The sequence below is a fragment of the Bombyx mori genome, chromosome 14 (assembly GCF_030269925.1).
Source record: "Bombyx mori chromosome 14, ASM3026992v2".
NCBI classification, from domain to species: Eukaryota; Metazoa; Arthropoda; class Insecta; order Lepidoptera; family Bombycidae; genus Bombyx; species Bombyx mori.
The window spans coordinates 5,322,829-5,343,949 of NC_085120.1; the positions used below are offsets into that span (position 1 = coordinate 5,322,829).

At 38.7% G+C, this 21,121-nt stretch overlaps 4 protein-coding genes across 5 annotated transcripts in view; 3 read left to right on the forward strand and 1 right to left on the reverse strand.

Annotated features, from left to right (window-relative positions):
• Positions 1-19,443, reverse strand: part of LOC101746132 (carbonic anhydrase-related protein 10) — a 141,600-nt gene extending 122,157 nt beyond the window's left edge. Inside the window, exon 1 of one of the 2 annotated variants that reach the window (XM_062672037.1) lies at positions 19,286-19,443. The gene's annotated coding sequence lies outside the window, so the exon portion shown is untranslated. The remainder of the gene's footprint in view (positions 1-19,285) is intronic. The other variant, XM_062672034.1, reaches the window with a different exon arrangement.
• On the forward strand, positions 971-5,980 carry LOC110386229 (uncharacterized). The gene is made up of 4 exons (XM_062671984.1): positions 971-3,365; positions 3,810-3,949; positions 4,338-4,466; positions 5,422-5,980. Exons 1-4 carry the CDS (start codon positions 3,304-3,306, stop codon positions 5,562-5,564), a joined length of 474 nt encoding a protein of 157 aa, XP_062527968.1. The 5' UTR covers positions 971-3,303; the 3' UTR covers positions 5,565-5,980.
• On the forward strand, positions 8,176-12,322 carry LOC101746410 (fibrohexamerin-like). Its single transcript, XM_012695788.4, has 5 exons — positions 8,176-8,263; positions 8,801-9,011; positions 9,482-9,621; positions 11,230-11,358; positions 11,894-12,322. The coding sequence occupies exons 1-5, from the start codon at positions 8,176-8,178 to the stop codon at positions 12,046-12,048; spliced, it is 723 nt and encodes a 240-aa protein (XP_012551242.1). The 3' UTR covers positions 12,049-12,322.
• Positions 13,441-17,939, forward strand: LOC101737938 (fibrohexamerin-like). Its single transcript, XM_004922580.4, has 5 exons — positions 13,441-14,651; positions 15,039-15,249; positions 15,743-15,882; positions 16,661-16,789; positions 17,535-17,939. Exons 1-5 carry the CDS (start codon positions 14,564-14,566, stop codon positions 17,687-17,689), a joined length of 723 nt encoding a protein of 240 aa, XP_004922637.2. The 5' UTR covers positions 13,441-14,563; the 3' UTR covers positions 17,690-17,939.
• Positions 19,444-21,121: the final 1,678 nt, after the last annotated feature.

Below are 21,121 nucleotides of genomic sequence, written 5' to 3' on the forward strand. Positions count from 1 at the left end.
CTTGGATGAGACGAAGTCTCTGAGGCGTTTGTAGAGCAGACGCTCATACAGTTTGCCTAGAGACATGAGGAGGCTAATCGGGCGGTAGCTCGTCGGATGATTTTTTGGTTTACCGGGTTTATGTATGCCGATAACGTCCGCTTCTTTCCACACCGCGGGAAAGATACAGTTCGCCATAGCGGCATTGAATATAGATGCCAACATCACGATGAGTTGGACGGGTAGAAGTTTAATAACGGGGTTGGATATACCGTCGGAACCGGGAGCCTTGCGAGGACGTAGGTCTTTGATCAAGTCTTTAACTTCTATCGGGGTGACGGGTGGTAACGCATCCGATGGTGGCAAGGAGGCTCTGCGTTCTACCTCACTGTCTACTAATTCTACATGAACAGGGTCCACGGATTGAGTGCTGGGCGTGCACTGGGTTTGCAATGCATCGGCCAGCAGCTCTGCTTTTTCGTCATCATCGAACGCCGCGAGTCGGCCTGAGGGGCCTACGAGGGGGGGCATAGTTACTACCGTATCCGATTTGAGAGTACGAGCTAAGCGGTAGTAAGACCTTTGGGAGGGCGCGAGTCCTTCTAAGAAATCAGACCATCTGGCATCTCGGACTTCGGCGATGCGAGACTTTACGTCGCGTTGTAGGGCACGCATTCGAATACGATTTTCCGCGGTAGGATACCTGTCGTAGGCGCGTATCGAGGCGTTCTTAGCTCTAAGGACTTCCCTAATATCGTCGGACAATTTGAAGCGGTGAAGGAAGTCCTCCGCTACAACTTGTTTCGATGACCTATCTAATGTCGAGGTGATGTGTGACGTTAAGATGTCTATGGCTTCAGCGGTATCCTGAGGAGACGGGATAGAGTCCGGGTTAAACGGGAGCGATGGTGGATCAGATTCAGCCAGGCTGATGCCCAGCGTGTGCCAATCCACCACAGTCCTCGTGACGGGAACGGAATCGGGATGCTCTTCTTCTCTATATTCTCTATAAGTATAGGAAATTTCATACTCCTCCGTCCGCGCAATTTTCGTAAAAAGGGTACAAAGTTTTTGCTTCACGTATTAATATATAGATTCTAGAGACAATAACTTTAGTCCAACAAACTGTCAAACTCTAATTTACTATAAGTACGTACTTTCTATTTTTGAAGAAAACCAAATGTAAAAAATGTATTTTAAATTTGTACAATATTCAAATGTCAACCTGCCGTCGGTGACTACAAAAACTGCTTAGTATTCGTAACTTGTGAAATCTATACTAATATTATAAAGAGGAAAGATTTGTTTGTTTGTTTGTTTCGAATAGGCTCCGAAACTATTGAACCGACTTGAAAAATTCTTTTTCCATTAGAAGCCGACATTGTCCGTGATGAACATAGGCTACTTTTTTTTATTTTTTTTTTTATTTTTTTTGGTTTCGTGTGTGTTTTAATGTTTCCGAAGCGAAGCGAGGGCGGGTCGCTAGTAATGAAATAAAAAGAATAAATACGAGATTACACCGTAACAGAAGTTTTAATAATATCTTTGATTTTTTTTAATGTCCCTGAGGCAGACTAGTATACGGCCCACCACGGTGAGTGGTTACCGTCGCTTATAGACGTCAGTAATACCAAGCCGCTGCCTACTGTTTTAATTATTGATTTACGAAAACCTAAAAATATTAATCACAGTTTGCTACGACCGGCGCTGTTGCGAGTGTTCCGACTTTTTTCTCTCATTTTCACATAGATAATATTGATTAGATTTCTTGGATTTGTGCTGAAGATTAGTTATCCATCGGTAACTATTCGTTGATAATGTTTATTCTTTATTTTATTTAGATAAATTGCATTAATAGTTAATTATACACCAGAGGCTATTTTAATTGTTAGCCTAAACTAACCTAGCTTAAATAAACTATTATAACTAAACTATTATAAAATATTTTTCAGAAAAATTTGAAACAATTCTATTAAAAAAAATAAGACTCTAAATCAAGTTGTTTTAAATATGTATACTTATTTCATAAATCGATTTTCGTTAACGTATGATAACGGTTTCAAGGTACCACCACCCCGCCTATTTCCGCCGTGAAGCAGTAATGCGTTTCGGTTCGAAGGGTGGGGTAGCCGTTGTAACTATACTAAGACCTTAGAACTCATATCTCAAGGTGGGTGTCGCATTTACGTTGTAGATGTGTATGGGCTCCAGTAACCACTTAACACCAGGTGGGCTGTGAGCTCGTCCATCCATCTAAGCAATAAATAAATAAAACCCAAGCGTCTTTGAAAACTAAATAAGTAGAACAATTCTCTTTTACGTACATGAGTGTGTTTTTCCCCTACCTAATCTCTGAAGCCTAAGGGGCTATTCCAGCTACGATTGAACTGATAGGTGAGCTTACGGGCTCAACCTGAGAGTATTTGCCAACAAGAGCCCTAGAAAGAGCAGTGCTTCGCCGAATCTACCACCGGATCGAAATGCAATCCACTGAGAAGATCCAGCAAGAAACTCAATGGGTTGTATCTATAGGCTAGATTGCACGTCATCTAGGTTGATTAAGTAGTTAGAGTCAATACAATTGATCATGGATGTAATAAAGTGTAATTAATTTGTAAATTCGACTCTGCAACCCAGTCCTTAGCGGTCGGAACTGAATAAAAAGTTATAAACGATTCAGTAATTAACTGCTCGTAATGTTCATACGCCACGCGATAATTGAGGTATAAAAGAGACTTCCAAAGGAAATAGACGTTCAAATGCTAATAAAGATGTTAATCTATTGGTTCTCTATCGCATTGTTTGTTCAATGTGAATGCTTCAATATTGAAAACGATGTTGAGGCTTCGAATATAGCTGCCGTTCAATATAATGGTATGAGTCTGTTTTCTTTTTTGTTTTTTTTTGAATTAAAAAACATATATGTTTATTGCATGAATATGGACGAGCTTGCAACTAATCTGGTACTAAAGAAAGTGTAGCATAAGTAGTAGAGTGGCTACCGGAGACCATAGGCATCCAACGCAAATACCATCAGGGAGTGAGCGAAGAAATGATACATGATAGAGAAGTATGGAAGGAGAAAACACGTTGTGCTGACTCCATGTAACTGGGAGAAGGGCAAGAGAATGAGGATGACGTTCAATACTAGTTAAATTTAACTTATCGATTTCAGATCATGACAAAATAAGACCCTGTTCCCATTTCGATTTGAACTGTATAAGGGCTTACTTCAAACAACACTCATCATGCGTGGTTTCGCACGGACCAGTGCCGGATCCCCTGAAGCTACAAAATATCATTTTTCATTTACCGCACGCTAACATGTCTTTCGTTCTACGTAATTCTAACGTCGGTGGGCTTAATGGAAAAGTTGTTGAGTTTTAGTAAGTATTTTAGCTACTTAAGAACATGGACGACTTTTGCACTATTCCATAGATATCTGATATGGTCAAAAATATCTAATCTTATACCTTTAACCGAGCAATTCTTGTATATGTATTTATATATAATCTGAATCTCGGAAACGGCTCCAATGATTTTCATAAAATTTTGTATACAGTCGATTTCGGGGGCGATAAATCGATCTAGCTATGATTATTTTCAGAAAATGTTGTTTTATTCGTGTTTTCAATAATCAACTCTTCCCGACATCTATTGGCGAATATTAATACTATTTTTCTTAATTGAGGGCAACTAACCGCTTTAAAGACACAACAAGATGGCGTTGTCAAAAAAAAAAAAACAGAGCAAAGCTCGGTCATCATCTATCTCTTTGAAACAGATAACCAAGTTAATGCTAATTATCATTAAAGAAACTTTTTTTAAAGCGTAAACAAGAAAACTCACAAATTAGTGCTCGCTGCTGAGATGAAGGAAGTCACACTGGAATCTTCGCAAATGATAGCTAAGTACAGTCGAAAGGCGAAAGAACCAATAGAACTAAATGACGGAGTTTCGGGAAATTATGGTAGAAATCATCAATTTTTCATTTTAAATTTAATACGTAGTAAACAATAGTTGTATTGTATACAAAATAGTATACATATATGATACAGCTCGTTTGACTGACGGCAGAGTTCATGGCCTGGCCCATCTGATGCACAGACCTACAAAGCTTACTACTTACCTCGAAATATAAAGATGGAACCGTCTTTAAAGCATATCAAGATGTGGCCCCATCGTCTTCATATCCTATTACCATTCTCATCCGTAATTTTTTGGTCTACCATGACCTACAGAGTCAGATCTCCGATTCTCATAATGGACTTTCGTAATATGTCCATTCTGCACTTAAACCGCTCCCGGGATAAGTTTAAATTATTATTTACAATGAATAACATTTGTAACCGTTTTAGGAACAATTACATTCACAACAGTATTCCCCGATATGACAAACCTATATTTAGCGGAAGCTGAAACCAACAGCTACATTGAGGACAGTAACGTGAAATACTACATCGGTCCTAAAATGAGCACTAGTGCGGGTAAACAATTAATCATACGTTTTATCTTTCTTGACACTTTGATATTTTCACAGGCTTACATTTGTAGATAAGGCATAGAAAGATTCACAAGTCATCGGTGAACGAATAGAAATATAATTTATTTTCTTGAATAATTTTCTTAAGTCAAAATCAGAAAATTATGATGTAAATAATGGACAGGTTTGTTTAAAAAAAATACTAATGTTGAACTTGAAAAAATAGCAGCCCTGTAAATCAACAATTGCGGCCACTTATTCTCGCTTAGGCTAGAATAATCACGTTATTTAATATTAATTCACAATTCCAGATTTTAGAATCCTTTACATTTTAAATAGTAAATAAGCAACTTCCTAGTCATTTTTACGCATGTGTTAAGGGTTGCTGTGAACCCAAATCGACCGGCACAACTATCCAGAATAATTCTGAAGAAACATGACCGGCTTTAGGAATGAAGGAAATAACATCCACTGTCTTGAAATAATGGTGGTGCCGGACCCCATTGCTTTGCGTTATAACTAGTTTCGGATGGTAGTATTAGACCTAGGGAGCTTACAACATGCCCTGCCATTAATAAATACGCTCGATATTCCAGCGGTGTCGTTCAAGCCTCATGAGGTGTTTGGCTATCGATTGTAGCCTACATAGATCTATGTGGCCATAAACTTAAAACTATGATCCAATTTAATCTTCTTAATTTAGTGGTGGTAGGACCTCTTGTGAGTACGCACGGGTAGGTACCACCACCCCGCTTATTTCTGTCGTGAAGCAGTAATGCGTTTCGGTTTGAAGGGTGGGGTAGCCGTTGTAACTATACTGAGACCTAAGAACTTATATCTCAAGGTGGGTGGCGTATTTACGTTGTGGATGTCTATGGGCCCCAGTAACCACTTAGCACCAGGTGGACTGTGAGCTCGTCTACCCATCTAAGGAATGAAAAAAAAAAATTCATTTGCAGAAGTCGCAGTTTCGGATTCATTTGACAGGGTGCGAAAAAACCTGGGTCTAGATCTTCAAGAAGGCTTCGTGTTTCTAGGACCGATATTTATGGCGAATTTCATACAGTACAACATTTGTGATTTCGGCATCAAATACGGATAGTCAAATTGATGATAGTTTTTTTTTCTATCTTTGAAAAGCAAAATACATTAAGATCCTTTGTATTATTATCATCATACTCTTATTAGCATGACCAACCTTCATCTATGCGACAGAAACTTTCAATGGAATTTTCATTTACTACTTTTACTACTACTTCCACGGAGATCAAAGACCGGTGATAATACAATTAGTTTAATAAATTACTTTAGCTCGAAGCACTGATCAGAATTATTAGAATACTTTAAAGTTTTCGTGGTCAAGGTCAACGTCGAGATTAAACCGCAAAAGCGGTTTTCATTCTGTCTACGACTCCCAAATACAGAGAAATGTAATACTATAATGTTAAAATTTATATAAACTCACAATAACTTATACTTATTGTTAAAATTGTAAAAAATTAAATTAAATTTATAAATTTAATTATAACTACTTTTATTATTCTACGATACCAGTATGTGATTAGTAATTATTTTTTTTTTTTTGTATTTGGATTAGTTAAATTGGTGGACGAATCCTGATGTTCAGTGATAACTGGAGACCATAGACATCTACAACGAAAATGCCGCTACCCACCTGGAGACATGAGTTGTAAGGTCTCAGTTTTTACACTACGACTACTTTCTTTTGAGACTGTTCGTAAGTGTAGTTGCACACGGGCCACCAGCCAAAACCACAAAACGCACCCACCGACATATTTCCTGTTGTTTTCATACATTGTGCATTGAATTGCCGCACGCTGTAGACGCCGGTGGTCGCCACACGCCACAAATTGCCACTGCTCGCCTCTAGTGGTCGGCTCGGCCACAAATCGCCGGAGTCCATTATGATACTGCAAGCACGCGTTAAAAAAAGTAGCAGTCACCGACCGCAAGTGTCCAACATGGGCCACAAGTGGCTGTCACGCGCGTTAGCTTCATTTGTAGCCGCTTCTAGCTTCAAGTGGCGGCGATTGTGGATGTGGCTAGTGACCCGTCTGCAGCGACCCTTAGACTGGTCACAAAAACAGTACTTCAGATACCATAATTAACGAATTTACAACTCATTTTAGGAGGTAACTCATTTAGGTTCACTGAGCGGGTGAAATTGTTCGGTAGACCCACGATCTAAATGAAAAATATACTTCGGAACTTGTATATACGCAAACATATCTTGAAAATGTCGTTAACGAGATATTCAGGCGTGTGTCAAATACCTTGTGTTCTATATATATAGCTACCCTATCTATAGCTACATCATTATCGCGATAATTGGAATTTAAATTTACATGAATAATTGTTGTGTGAGCGAGATGCAAATAAATTTATAACACGCCGTTTCAGGCTAAGGAGAGTTATCTCTCCTATAAAAGCAGGTAGGCAGTGGCTTGGCTCGGTAGGCAGCGGCTTGGCTCTGTCCCTGGCATTGCTAAGGTCCATGGACGACGGTAACCACTGACCAGCAGGTGGGCCGTGTGCTCGTCTGCCTACAAGTTCAATAAAAAAAAGAAAAAAAAGAAAATCTTCACCATAATTTGAGCCTGTCTCACCTATCGTAAGCTGAAGTCAGCGTCTAAATGCTATGATATCGTCATCTCGTAGCTACTGCTAACTATACCCCTGACCCGGCTCCCACAGCACCGAGCCACTATCGACGGTACACGTTCCCATGGATACTCTTTCAGTGCTTTTGGAGGCAACTAGTAAGTAATAAGTAATTCGAAATCGTCGAAGAGTTCGATTTGACACTAGCTCATACCATCAGCGCGCTGGGCTTCTCGGCTGTTCTACTTAGCGGGTCGCGGTTTTCATCCAATGGTAGATGCACTAGCAAATAACTGCGCTTGAGCCGTTGATCTGTTTCGGTGAGGTGGGGTAGTTTTTATTAAAGCCTACCTTCCCGGCTGAGCGGGTTCAGTTGTTGGCAAGGATCCTTAATACTAAAAAAAAAAGAAAACGTCTCGTGATGGATACCCGTCCATCACGAGACATGTGATTTAAGTTTCAATACTGTAACGGCTGTCCCACCCTTCAAAGCGGATTGCATGACTGCTCCGCGGCAGAAATAGGCAAACAAAGTTTGGTGATAAGTAAGTAAAAAGTATAGCTGCGCAAATTTGCAATACGCCTTCCTTATCACATATAATTATGCAAAATTAAAAGGTTGCAGACTTAACTTACACTTACCTATATTTTTATTCAATTTTAAAGAAAATAATTGTTAGATAATAGATTCAACGACTTAATTGCTTCCTAGCGGTAGGAAGTAAAATTCGGTTTACTTGTAAGACTATCCATTAAGTCGTTAAGAATATTGACGTTTCCGGTACTTCAGTGTTTAATTCCGTTAAACCAAACAAAATAAATCAAACAACTGTAATCTTTAATTCGTATATATTAGCTAATAATATATTTTATCCGACAAACAATAAATCAGTCCTAAGTAGCACAAAACATTTTAAACTAGTACGAATAGAACTCGCTCGATCTTATTTACTCTCAATTATGAATTATTATAGATTAGACTATTAACTGCAATTTTCAAACACGTAATAATTATATGTATAAATCACGCGATGAGTCGTTGTATTTAAACGATCGCTTTATCTATATAATCCATTCGTTAAGTGGACAAAATGAGAAACTACCTGTGTTTGATATTCATGCTGTTCAGCTGCTTCAGCTGCGCTAGGTCCTCAAGCAAACATCCGGATTCTGACTATGGTAATATCTTTTTTAATTAAAAAAGTTCTAGTATATTTCTAGAATACAGCGTGGGAGTTACTGAAAAAGGCGGCGGACTACACCTGTCCACATCATTCCATCACAAGTGAAAGAAACAAAATAGAACTGGAATTTAGGTTTAGTTTTTGGTATATTCGTTATCTGAAGTCCCAAGGTGATGGAATTACATCGCAGATACAAAGCGCTCGTCCAAGAACTTTCGATGGGTTTTCGTGCCTAAGATCGGAAGCTAACGCCGCGTGAGCTTATCTATTCATGTTTTTTTTTTCTTAATTTTTTTCTTAGGTGGTTGGACGAGCGCACGGCCCATCTGATGTTAAGTGGTTACCGGAGCTCAAATACACCTACACGTAAATGCCGCTACCTATCTCGAGACATAAGTTTTAAGGTCTAGTTTAAACAGTACATCGGCTCCCCCACCCTTTCGGCATAAATAGGCAGGATCTATGCGTGTGGACACAAAAATTACACAAATTATAATTTTGTAATTATTGCAATAAAAAAAAATTATTTCAGATTCAATACGAAGACCTTGCCCCAGTTTCAACATAGATTGTATCAGGTCATACTTCCAGCACCACGCATCGTGTGTACCCCACTACGAACCTATACCAGATCCATTATATTTGCAGAAGTACTCATTGTACATTGCCAATTCTAATATTACTGTCGAACTAAATGACGTGAAAGTCCAAGGTCTTCTTAACGCCAAAATCGTGGAGTTTTAGTAAGTATCTTTATAGTTTAGTTTGAATTTCTCGACAACGAGGTACGTTGCTTTATGTGAATATTAACGTTTTTATGAAGACGTCACGAATATTTCAAAAATTTTATGGGAAATAGTTGGGAAGAATGTTGAGCTCCGATGGTTACTATCAAAACAGTTGTAGAGCCCCGTATGTAGTATATGAGGTTTTAAAAAGCTATCTCACAATAATCAGTATTTGACTGAATGAAGTCTTCATTCATATTTGACTTTTGTATTGTTGTATGTACGATTAATATCAAACCAGGGTGTTTCAAAGCGAACTTAAACAATAAATGTCTCACTCTTATAGTTACTAAATCATTACTAGTTTTGTATACGTCAAGTTTTGAAATATTTTTTCATGTTTCCATAACCATTATTCCATTTATGAAAACAAAGCTGTAATATATATTTTTAAAATGATTATAATTGTGTCTTTACTTTTTCAGCATCAACAAGAGAACAGATAAGCTAGTGCTTGCTATTGAAACGGAAAAATTGTCCATCGACACACCTCGTCTGCTGATGAAGTACCATAGGAAAGCCCAGGAACCGATAGAATTGGTTGACAAACTTTACGTCGGCTATGGTAAATATCCTCAGCGAAGCACTGCTCTTGCTAGGGCTAGTGCTAACTCACTCTAACCGGCGCCATCTAGGCGGCCTTCGGATCGCCTGCCGACCGAGAGGGCCGGTGGTCGTGGTGCCGACGACCGGCAGTCCGGCGTCCCGAGGGGGAGGGTGATGAGAGAGATATGCTCCGTACTAAACGTTTCACTTTCCGCCTTTGCCTTTTCATGAGTTCTGTCTCGTGCGAGGTTTGGACGTTGGTTGTTGAGCGACAGGAACTTTTAGTCTGTTCGACTCCGACATGCTCCGCTCGCCATCCCAAGAGGAGGGCGGAAGTCCAACAAAAAAAGGGCTAGTGTTAGCAATTTCTCGAAGGTTTAGTCCGTGTGAGCTCACCTACCAGCTCGCGCGTAGTAGAAATAGCCCCATAGGCTACCAACGATTAGGTAGGAAAAACAAAAAAAAAAGTAATCTGTAAGCCGTATCTATATATATGTAGTTTAATAATATATTCTAGTTCTACGTCAATAAATGCTCACCCAGTGATTGAAATTCCACCAGAGTGAAAGTAATTAAATAAATGTATTTGAGATACAGGGTATATCCGGGGCCATAGGCGAGGCAAGGTACAGAATAACCAATATAACAGTAGGTACATGTAAAATGGTCTCATAGACAAAGTCTTTTTTTTTAATATTTAGTCTAGTAATTGTAGTAGTACTAATTTATCTAAAAGTAATTCTCGAGTAGGCGACACAATATATACTTCAGATGCCCTAATATTTTTATTATAGGCAGCAAATTCATTAACTTCATGAACCATGAAATATTTATATATATTTTTACACAACTTGAGATATAAAGTCTAAGGTCTCAGTAGTCACAACGGACGCTTCACCCTTCAAACCGACTTCAACGCATTACTGCTTCACGGCAGAAATAGGCGGGGCGGTGGTACCTACCCGTGCGGACTCACAAGAGGTCCTACCACCAGTAATTACGCAAATTATAATTTTGCGGGTTTGATTTTATTACACGATGTTATTCCTTCACCGTGGAAGTCAATTGTAAACATTTGTTAAGTACGTATTTCATTACAAAAATTGGTACCCGCCTGCGGAATTCGAACACCGGTGCATTGCTCGATACGAATGCACCGGACGTCTTATCCTTTAGGCCACGACGACTTCAAAAAACTTATTTGCACAGTATCTATTTTTTGGGATTGAAATCGTAACCTACAAATGGAAAATCTTGCAAATGCAAATATTTTGTACTGGTATCAACATTTTATTAGTATGGGTCGGAACTGTTCAAACTATTTCTGGTACGAAAATCAGATTTACTCTTATTACACAGTAATTGAGACTTCGAAATTGCGCCTTGAGCTGGACGCCTACACCCATACTATGGTTGGTACTTCGCTGATGGTAATGAAATCTCAGGCCGTGATCACAGCGTACTTACTATCTTTACTCATTGGTAATTCATGAGAAACACTTTACGCAAGGATTTGAAGAAGCAAATTATAATAGGAGAACACCATTAGAAGAATATATAAGTGAATTTAAAGCCCCAATTGAAGTTTCTAGAGCAAGAATAGGTTTAAAACTAGCTTAATTCACAGGCGTAGTAACAATAACGGCGACTATACCTTACATCAACAACATTCAGTTGACGAATGCCGAAGTTACCACATATGCTGAAGATGGCAACGCACCATACACTACAGGAACCAACATCAACAACAGTCCAGGTATTTTGGAATCGTGTTATTACTAGACTTGTTAAAATACTTGGTTATAACTAGCAAGCCCGCCTATTTCTGCCGTGAAGCAGTAATGCGTTTCGGTTTGAAGGGTGGGGCAGCCGTTGTAACTATACTGAGACCTTAGAACTTATATCTCAAGGTGGGTGGCGCATTTACGTTGTAGATGTCTATGGGCTACAGTAATCACTTAACACCAGGTGGACCGTTAGCTCGTCTCCCATCTAAGCAATAATAATAATAATAAATTGGGTCTGCTGAAGTTGAAAATATACGTGACAACTCAGCATCAGTTATGCCATGTGATTATATTCGTAAAGCAAAAATTATGTAATATTCGGAGCCTGTATATTTTCTACGAATAATTCCTTTGATTTTTTTGTTGCTATTTGAAACTCCGAAGAGTTAAACAATTGATATTTGGACAGAATTAAGGCTTTAAGCAACATCTTTGCTGTGGACAAGGACATATCTAAGGACTCAGATCGTGCAAAATTAACATAAGTCGATTTTCAATTTTCAGATCTGGTAGTGAAGACATCATACGACAGTTTGCTTAACAACATGCCGTTCACCATTCGGGAAGCGCTCGTGACTCAAGGGCCCCTGTTCATGGCGAACTACATACAATACAATATTTGCGATTTCGGATTAAGATTCAACAGCTACTCTCATTGAATCTAGTGTTTCAAATAATTCTACAGATTTCAGCAACGGTTTTATTTATTTATAACATTGATCAACGTCATGCCAAAATTCTTTATAGCGATGATGCTGTGAAGTATTTCTCGTTTATTTCAATCAATTCCGTCTTGTAAATCACTTTATATCTTGGACATAGATTTCTGTTTGATAGTTATTTACGCTTTTACAAGTAGCTTAAATTACTATTTAATGTAATCAGTTTGGTGCACAATGTTTTCAAAATTTAATAAAAGCTTATTCACTTCTTTATTATTTCTGTTCGTTATTCAGAATTTAGGCTTTTAGCCTACTATTATGTTTTCAATATTTTTTCTCTAAGAATATTGCCTACTTAACGCGATGTATACTCTATTTTATAAACTTTGATAATGTTAACGACAATAGTCGTCATTCCCAGCGTGCGTGCAGCAGATACGAGCTTCCTCGAAATTTTGGGACTACTTTTTATTGCTTAGATCGAAGAACGACCTTGTGGCCAATTTGAGGTGGGTTTTTTTTTCTTGGATGGATCAACGAGCTCACAGCCTTTTTTTTTTTTTAACGCTGGGGAATCCATTTACGGATACCCGGTCGAGGGGGGTAACGGACCGGGTTATGTCGGACTCCGGCGCCTCCTGAGAGGAAGAAGGGAAGAAGAGGAGGACCGAGGTCCTTCACCTCCCCCAATTTCTCACAGGAGACTACGCCTTGAAAAAGGCGCGCGAAGCACTTGCCCCGCAGAACGACTACCGACTAAACCCCATCGAGCCCCACCACTCCGACTCCACGAAACCCACGGTACCGCACAGTGCGCGCCGAAGGCTCGCCTTCGCCGGTACCCATCCTGTTAATAGGACGGCACCCCATCCCCGGGAAAATCCCCCAGGACGTCGTCTCGGAGACACACCGTGAGCGGCGCACAGGAGCCACCTTGCGCCGCCTCACCACCGGACCAACAGCCGAGTACCGGGCACCCCCGCACCCGGCACCCGACAGCCCCTACGGGAGATGAACGGGAGCTTCGCGCCCGTGCCGCCCACTCCGCCTTCTTCGCTGTGAAGCCGAAGAGGGATCCCACTCCCTTTCGCGCTCCTCAGCCTCACGGAACGCCATGACCAGGTCGCAAAACCTGGTCATGGCCTCCCAAGAATTCTGGTCCTCTAGCATGCGGGCGATGACAGCCCGCAAGGAGAGGTCTCTCCCCAGCACCGCGATGTGGTCTCGCCGCGAGCGCTCCCAACGCGGGCACGCTTCGAGTGCGTGCTGAGCGTCATCGTCCGGATGCCCGCACTGGTGGCAACCCGGATGTGGCTCTCTCCTGCAGACCTTCCACAAGTACCTCCCGAAGCAACCATGCCCCGAGAGGACCTGCGTTAAGTGGAAGGAGAGCACGCTGTGTCGTCTATCTGACCATGCCTCCAACACGGGCACCAGGGCCTCGAGGGTGCGTCGGCGAGTGACTGAAGTTTGGCCAAGCTCCTCCAGCAACCGCTCCCTCCACTTGGCGTACGCCAGATGACGCGCGGCACGCCTCCACCGACCGACAGCCGACGGGCCGGGCGTCCGTCCCCGACTCAGGGACTGTGTTCTGCGCCGGAACGAGCTCACAGCCTACCTGGTCTGAAGTGGTTACTGGAGCCCAAAGACATCTACAACGTAAATGCGCCAACCACCTTGAGATATAAGTTCTAAGCTCACAGAATAGTTACAACGGCTACCTCACCCTTCAAACCGAAACGCATTACTGCTTCACGGCAGAAATAGGCGAGATGGTGCTACCTACCCGTGCGAACTCACAAGAGGTCCTACCATTAGTAATTACGCAAATTATAATTTTGCGGGTTTGATTTTTATTACACGATGTCCTTCACCGTGGAAGTCAAGCCAGAAGGTGATTCAGAAGAAGGTGATTACCAGAGCCCATACATATGCTACTGTGAATCGACATGAGGTCGAAGTAACAATTGAATTCTACGACCGCTGTCCCTAAGCCTTCAGATCGCAAAGCATGACAGCTTCGCAAACAGGAAAAACCCCTGCCAACAAAAATTACACAATATACATTTGCAGAAGTCGCAGTTTTGGATTCTTTTAACATGGTGCGAAAAAAAATTTGGCTTAGATCTTCAAGAAGGCTTCGTGTTTTTAATACTGGTATTGTTTTTTTTATTGGTTTTTGGGTGGACGACAGCTCATAGCCCACCTGATGTTGAGTTGTTGATTACCGGAGCCCATAGACATCTACAACGTACAAAATAAATCAAATAACTGTAATTTTCAATTCGTTTATGTTTATATTAGTTTATATTTTCGGACAAAAAAAAGGCCTAAGTAGCACAAAGCATTTTAAACGGCTACGCGTAAAACTCCATCTTATTAACTCTCAATTATGAATTATAGATTAGGTTATTAACTGCAATTTTCAAACACGTAATATATAAATCACGCGATGGGTCGTTGTATTTAAACGATCGCTTTATCAATATAATCCATTCGTTAAGTGGACAAAATGAGAAACTATCTGTGTTTGATATTCATCTTGGTCAGCTTCTTCGGCTGCGCTAAGTCCTCAAGCGAACATCCGGGTTCTGACTATGGTAATGTCTTTTAAACTAAAATTTTCTAGGACATTTCTAGAATACAGTGTGGGAACAATGGATAAGCGGGGCGGACTACACCTGTCCACACTTTTCCATGACAATAGAAGAATGTAAAAGAAATAAAAATGGAACTGGATTTTAAGTTTAGTTTTATGTCAGATGGTCAGAGCAGCAGAGTATGAAGACCGATTGGTGATCTAAAATTCCAACATGATTGAGTAGCCTCGCTAATGCTGAGCATTCGTCCAAATCCTGTCACTCTGGCTATATCTATTTCAGAGAAATTACATTTTTGGGTGGGTTATCGTGCCTAAGATCCATTAGCTACTTGACGCCACGTGAGCTCATCCATATATTGCAATAAAAACAAAATAATTATTTCAGATTCAATACGAAGACCTTGCCCCAGTTTCAACATAGATTGTATCAGGTCATACTTCCAGTATCACGCGTCGTGTGTACCCCACTACGAACCTATACCAGATCCATTATATCTGCAGAAGTACTCATTGTACATCGCCAATTCTAATATTACTGTCGAATTGAACGACGTGAAAGTCCAAGGTCTTCTGAACGCCAAAATCGTGGAGTTTTAGTAAGTATCTTTATAATTTAGTTTGAATTTCTCGACATCGAGGTTCGTTGCTTTATATGATAATCAAGGTTTTAATATTCTAAAAATTTAATTGAAAAAAGTTGGAAAGAATATTGAGCTCCGATGGTGACTATCAAAACAGTTTTAAAGCCTTGTGTAATACTATGATGATGAGATTGATATGAGGTTTTAAAATGGAAATTTCACTATAGTGTAGTTTTGATTGAATTAATTCTGTATTCTTGTATGATCTTTACACTTATTTACCTATGATTGGTTCTAATCCAGTTAGAACCCAGGTTATTCAAAAGCATTTTGAAACTCTAAGTGTCCCACTTTTAGAATTACTCAAACATTACTCGCTCTGAATACGTAAAGTTGTTAAAATTATTTTTCATGTTTCCATAAATGTCATTTATGAAAACAAAGCTGTAAAAGCAATTAAAAAGTAAAGGTACATAATTATATTTTTAAAATTATTAAATTTTTTCAGCATTAATAAAAGAACAGATAAGCTAGTGCTTGCTATTGAAACGGAAAAATTGACGGTCGAAACACCTCGTATGCTGATGAAGTATCTTAGGAAAGCCCAAGAACCGATAGAATTGGTTGACAATCTTTACGTCGGCTATGGTAAATATCCTCAATGAAGCACTAGCACTGCTCTTGCTAGGGCTAGTGTTAGCAATTTCTCTCAGCTGGAGTCGGTAAGCTCACCTTCCTGTTCACGCTTAGTCGAAATATCAATGATTAGTTAGGAAAAGTTAAATACAGGTAATCCGTGATCCGTATGTAGTTTAATAATATTTTCTAAGTCTATGTCAATTAGTGCTCAACCAGTGATTGGAATTCAAGAATTTCAAAATGAAAGTAATTAGTTGAATGTATTTGAGATACAGGCTAAAGCCGGAGACAAAATACGGGATGGAATTAGACAATAAACAGTAAAACAGTAGATTTAAAATAGTCTCATAGGCTAAGTTATTTTTTTTAAATATTTGGTCCAGTAATTGTAGTACCAATTTATTTAAAAGTATTATTTGTGAAGGGGACGCATCTTTAAAAGAAATTGTTTGCACAACATCTATATTTTTGGCATTTATATCTTAATAACCTAGAAATGGAAAATCATTATAGTGGAAATATTTTGTACTGCTGTCAACATCTTTTTAGCATGCTTCGGAACTGTTCAGACTATTTCTTCTTCTAATAAATCGTGCTGAAGATCAGATTTACTGTTATTACACAGTAATTGAGACTTCAAAATTGCGCCTTAATTTGGACGCCTTAGAATTCGAACAAGCAAATGATAATAGGAGAACAACATTAGAGGAATATACAAGTGAATTTGAAGCTTTAGTTGAAATTTTGAGAATAAGAATAAGTTTAAAACTATAAAAGTATTTCACAGGCGTAGTAACAATAACGGCGACTATGCCTTACATCAACAACATTCAGTTGACGAATGCCGAAGTTACCGCATACGCTGAAGATGGCAACCCACCATATACTATGGGACCCAATATCAACAACAGTTCAGGTATATGTTTTTTTTTTTTTTTTTTATAGGTTCCCTCAGGTTCCCCCAGGACGATCTCACGGCCCACTTGATGGTTACCGGAGCCCATAAACATATACAACGTAAATGCCGCCACCTACCTTGATATATGAGATATATCAAGGTAGGTGGTATCAAGAGAGATATGAGTTCTAAGGTCTCTGTATAGTACAACGGCTGCCCCGCCCTTCAAACCGAAACGCATTACTGCTTCGCTCACAAGACGTCCTATCACTGATTACACGATGTTATTCCTTCACCGTGGAAGTCAATCGTGAATAATTGTTAAGTACGTATTTCATTACAAAAATTGGTACTTGCTAGCGGGATTTGAACACCGGACACAAATTGACACCGGACCGAAAGTCTTATTATCCTTTAGGCTACGACGACTTAAATAGGTAACAAAATACTCAGCTGGTTTAGTTCTGTAACGTCGAACAAATACGTGACAACTCACCATCGGTTATACCTTAAGGTCTAAAGCATTATAAAGCAAAAAGTATTTAGTTGAAGCTTAAATATTTTTCACGAATAATTCCACTTATTTTTTTATTGCGACCTGGATGTCCGAAGCGTTAAACAACGGATATTTATTTTGAACAAAAATGAAACTAAAAAACATCCTTGTCGTGGCCAGGAACATATCTAAGGACACAGATAGCGCAAAACTGAATGATGTCACCCGTCAACCGCTAACTTAAGCCAAAAAAAATTTACTTTTCAGATCCGGTAGTGAAGACATCATATGAGCATTTGCTTAATAATATCCCGTTCAACATTCGGGAAGCGTTCGTGACTCAAGGGCCCCTGTTCATGGCGAACTACATACAATACAATATTTGCGATTTCGGATTGAGATTCAACAGCTACTCTCATTGAATCTAGTGTTTCAATTAATTCTACAGATTTCAGCAACTGTTTTATATATTTATAACATTGATCAGCGTCATGCCAAAATTCTTTACGTCGATAATGCTTTGAAGTATTTCTCCGTCTTCTAAATCACTTTATATATTGGACATAGATTTCTGTTTGATAGTTATTTACGCTTAAATTGTTATTTAATGTTTTAATCAGTTTGATGCACAATATTTTCAAAATATATAATAAACGTTTATTCACTTCTTAATTTGGTTTTTTTAATTTTTCTGAATTCTACTAACATGTGTGCCTACCATTATGTTTTCAATTGTTTTCATATTTTGTAAGAATGCTGCGTACTTAACAGGAAGTCTAGTCGAATTTAAACATTTTGATGATATTGACGTTAATAGTCGTGATTGCCAATGTGCGTGCAACGGATACGAGCTTCCGCGAAATTTTGGGACTACTTTTTATTGCTTAGATCGGAGAACAACCCGGTGGCCAATTTGACGTGGTGAGCCCATGCATATGTTACTGTGAATACATTTAAGACATGAGGTCGAAGTAACAATTGTATTATACGACTGCTGTCCCCAACCAAAATTGATCCCCAAATCGATCACAAAGCATGATAGCTTCGCAAGTAGGATAAACCCCTGCCACTAAAAATTACGCAAATTTATAAATTATCTGAACTTGATTTTCATTACACCAATTAGACAAATTGATGACTGTCTATGGAATTTGAACACCGATATGCGATCGCTTTATGAATACATCAGGCGTCTTATACTTAAGGTCATGGTGACATCAAAAATTAAAAGCTCTGTTTTACGACCACTTGGTTCGAAAATAATATATTTTTAACTCCACCTTAATAAATACAGTATGTGCTTCTTTACCTTACTGTTTTTACCCTATTATTTTTAGCTTAAGTGCGCTTTCACTTTATAGGACGTAAATATATATTTGCAGTGATGCTTCAGAAATAAGATAGTGTTGGAGTAATTTGGAAATTATTGTGTTATAAAATAAACGAATTGTTAATGTCCGTCGAAATTACTAAATATTACTTAAATTCAAGTGCATGAGTTCTTTCCGAGTAAAATTTTTAGTTTCCCGAATTTTTAGTCTATACTAATATTATAAAGAGGAAAGATTTGTTTGTTTGTTTGTTTCGAATAGGCTCTGAAACTACTGGACCGATTTGAAAAATTCTTTTTCCATTAGAAGCCGACATTGTCTCTGATGAACATAGGCTCCTTTTTTTAATTTTTTTTTATTTTTTTTTTTGGTTTCATGTGTGTTTTAATGTTTCCGAAGCGAAGCGAGGGCGGGTCGCTAGTTACAGATAAAGCTTACTAATTTATAAAATTATTGAAAATTTAAAACTGAAATACCAAATTTTCAAATGCGTCAAGTAAATAATCACAAAATATGATATTTTTCATGTAACGAGACGAAATTTTTAAGCGAGTCTTTCGAAAATACTTAAATAATTACGTGTCTTCGCTATACTTCACATTAGTGGGTCTACTGATGCAATAAAAAAACTTTACATCTAATTTTTTATGATGTATTGAAACTTATAAATTATTAAATTTCACTTACCTTTAGTAGATTAAGCAACGTGTCATCTTTGGAAGACTTCACTCGCGATCACCGGCGCTATCACGTATCAAAGTCGTAAAGTTTTCCGATATTTTGCGCGAGGTTGGCAAATTCCCCTACCAAGCGTCTACTCTCGCGAAAGCTCGCGGTCAACTGAGCTACTCCGTTATATTGGAAGCGAGTCTCTGCTTTCATGAAATGAACTGAAAGGATTCTTCCGTAACTGAAATGACGTAAAAGCCAGTAGCGGTTCAACAAACAACAATCATACGCCAGAGTGTTAAGGTTCTATTTGAGTGAACAAAAAATTTGTTTTCAAAGTCTTTGGTTGTTTGTTTGGGAGGGCACAGAGGCGGGAATGAGTGTGTCAAAAAAAAATAAGCCAACCGCGTCTCAGTGAATCGAGGTTGTATGGGCGGGAGTCTATAGAATATCTTTAATTAAAACGCCAACTTTGCCTTTAATGAAGTGAAGTTCGTGGAAAAATCTGGTACGACAGAGGAAGATGGAAGAGCCTGGGGATGTTTAGACTTTACACAAAATCCGAATTAATTAGCCGCGAGTAAGTTATACGGTGCAATGCTTTGATGCAGACCATTCTGTTTGATACTAATGAAAACTGGAATTATAGTTGTGTAATTAAAATATTTTTGATGACTCGTTCATCTTATTCCTACGAATGCGAGTTTTTTTTTTTCTCTATTTTACAACTGTTAATAAAAAATCTGATACGGTGGATTACAGGCGTGGTTTTTTCAACGCTCTTACTTTCTTCACTACTTTATTTCAATCCATTTAAAATGTTTAAGACTAAATTTAATTTAGGAAAAGTAAATTGATAAGCAAAGAAACATGAAATTTAAATGTAGCATCATCGTCGTCCGAATCACGATTACAAAAAAAATCTTCACGATGCCAAAACCTTTTATTTCGATTAAAGTAATTTATCTGAAATCAATCGCATCAAAATCAGATTTTTCGACTCCGAATCACGAAATAAACGGTCGTCCTTTTCTTACGAGGCGTGGTTTCAGGGCAACGCATGCGCTGTCTCCTAATCTTAAGAATAAGAATCAAATTTTTTGCGCGTTTCGTGATAGTATTACTTTTGTTTTATATACATTATGTACGCATATAGTCACTATATAAAAGACGTCAGCGACGCAAGAAATGTCTGATCTCAGATCGTTTTGACACAGCCATCTAGCTATCTTCAATTGTTTTCTAGACAGAATGTGGTTTTATAAAATGTGTTTTCATTGAGAACAATTATTGGGAAACTGAACGTAATGAATTTTCAGTTTCTTTTTGTACTCTACAGCTCAGGAACACAGCCAATTCGCAGCCTACAGCTCAGGGTTCTCCTGAAACCTCGTTTGAAAGAGACATGTCATAGCGTGCTGGGAACATAGAGAGAGTTTTATTCTTAAGACAGATGTAAGGAGATTTTTTTCCCAGGAAACTCACTGTGGATGAACGCAGTAGTTTTAGTTAGTATGGATGAACTATATAAACTACGGTATATATACTACGGTAGTGGGCGGTGTGAAGGAAAATACTTGGACACGAAAGAACCAAAATCGCTCTCTAGACCTACTCACCCATTCGCTCCATGACTGCTTCACGGCAGAAATCAGCAGGATGTTTACAATAAGCCGTACTACCACTAAAATATATAATAGGTTGGGGAAAAGTTTATTTGCATTTTTTAAGAAAATTCACAACAATTTTTAATATACTTTATTTACATTCAACTAAAGTACCATTTTGTATCAGTAAGGTACCATTTTATTCGATAGCTTTTTGCCATCTTATAGGTAGGAATATGATCCCATT

Excerpts from the sequence above, each read along its gene's own strand:
- LOC101737938 (XM_004922580.4), top strand. The coding sequence starts at position 14,564 with ATGAGAAACTATCTGTGTTTGATATTCATCTTGGTCAGCTTCTTCGGC. Across the intron at positions 14,652-15,038 it reads ACATCCGGGTTCTGACTATG|ATTCAATACGAAGACCTTGC; the intron begins GTAATGTCTTTT and ends TAATTATTTCAG. Across the intron at positions 15,250-15,742 it reads GCCAAAATCGTGGAGTTTTA|CATTAATAAAAGAACAGATA; the intron begins GTAAGTATCTTT and ends AAATTTTTTCAG.
- LOC110386229 (XM_062671984.1), top strand. The coding sequence starts at position 3,304 with ATGTCTTTCGTTCTACGTAATTCTAACGTCGGTGGGCTTAATGGAAAA. Across the intron at positions 3,950-4,337 it reads CGGAGTTTCGGGAAATTATG|GAACAATTACATTCACAACA; the intron begins GTAGAAATCATC and ends TAACCGTTTTAG. Across the intron at positions 4,467-5,421 it reads TAAAATGAGCACTAGTGCGG|AAGTCGCAGTTTCGGATTCA; the intron begins GTAAACAATTAA and ends ATTCATTTGCAG.
- LOC101746410 (XM_012695788.4), top strand. The coding sequence starts at position 8,176 with ATGAGAAACTACCTGTGTTTGATATTCATGCTGTTCAGCTGCTTCAGC. Across the intron at positions 8,264-8,800 it reads ACATCCGGATTCTGACTATG|ATTCAATACGAAGACCTTGC; the intron begins GTAATATCTTTT and ends AAATTATTTCAG. Across the intron at positions 9,622-11,229 it reads CAAACTTTACGTCGGCTATG|GCGTAGTAACAATAACGGCG; the intron begins GTAAATATCCTC and ends CTTAATTCACAG.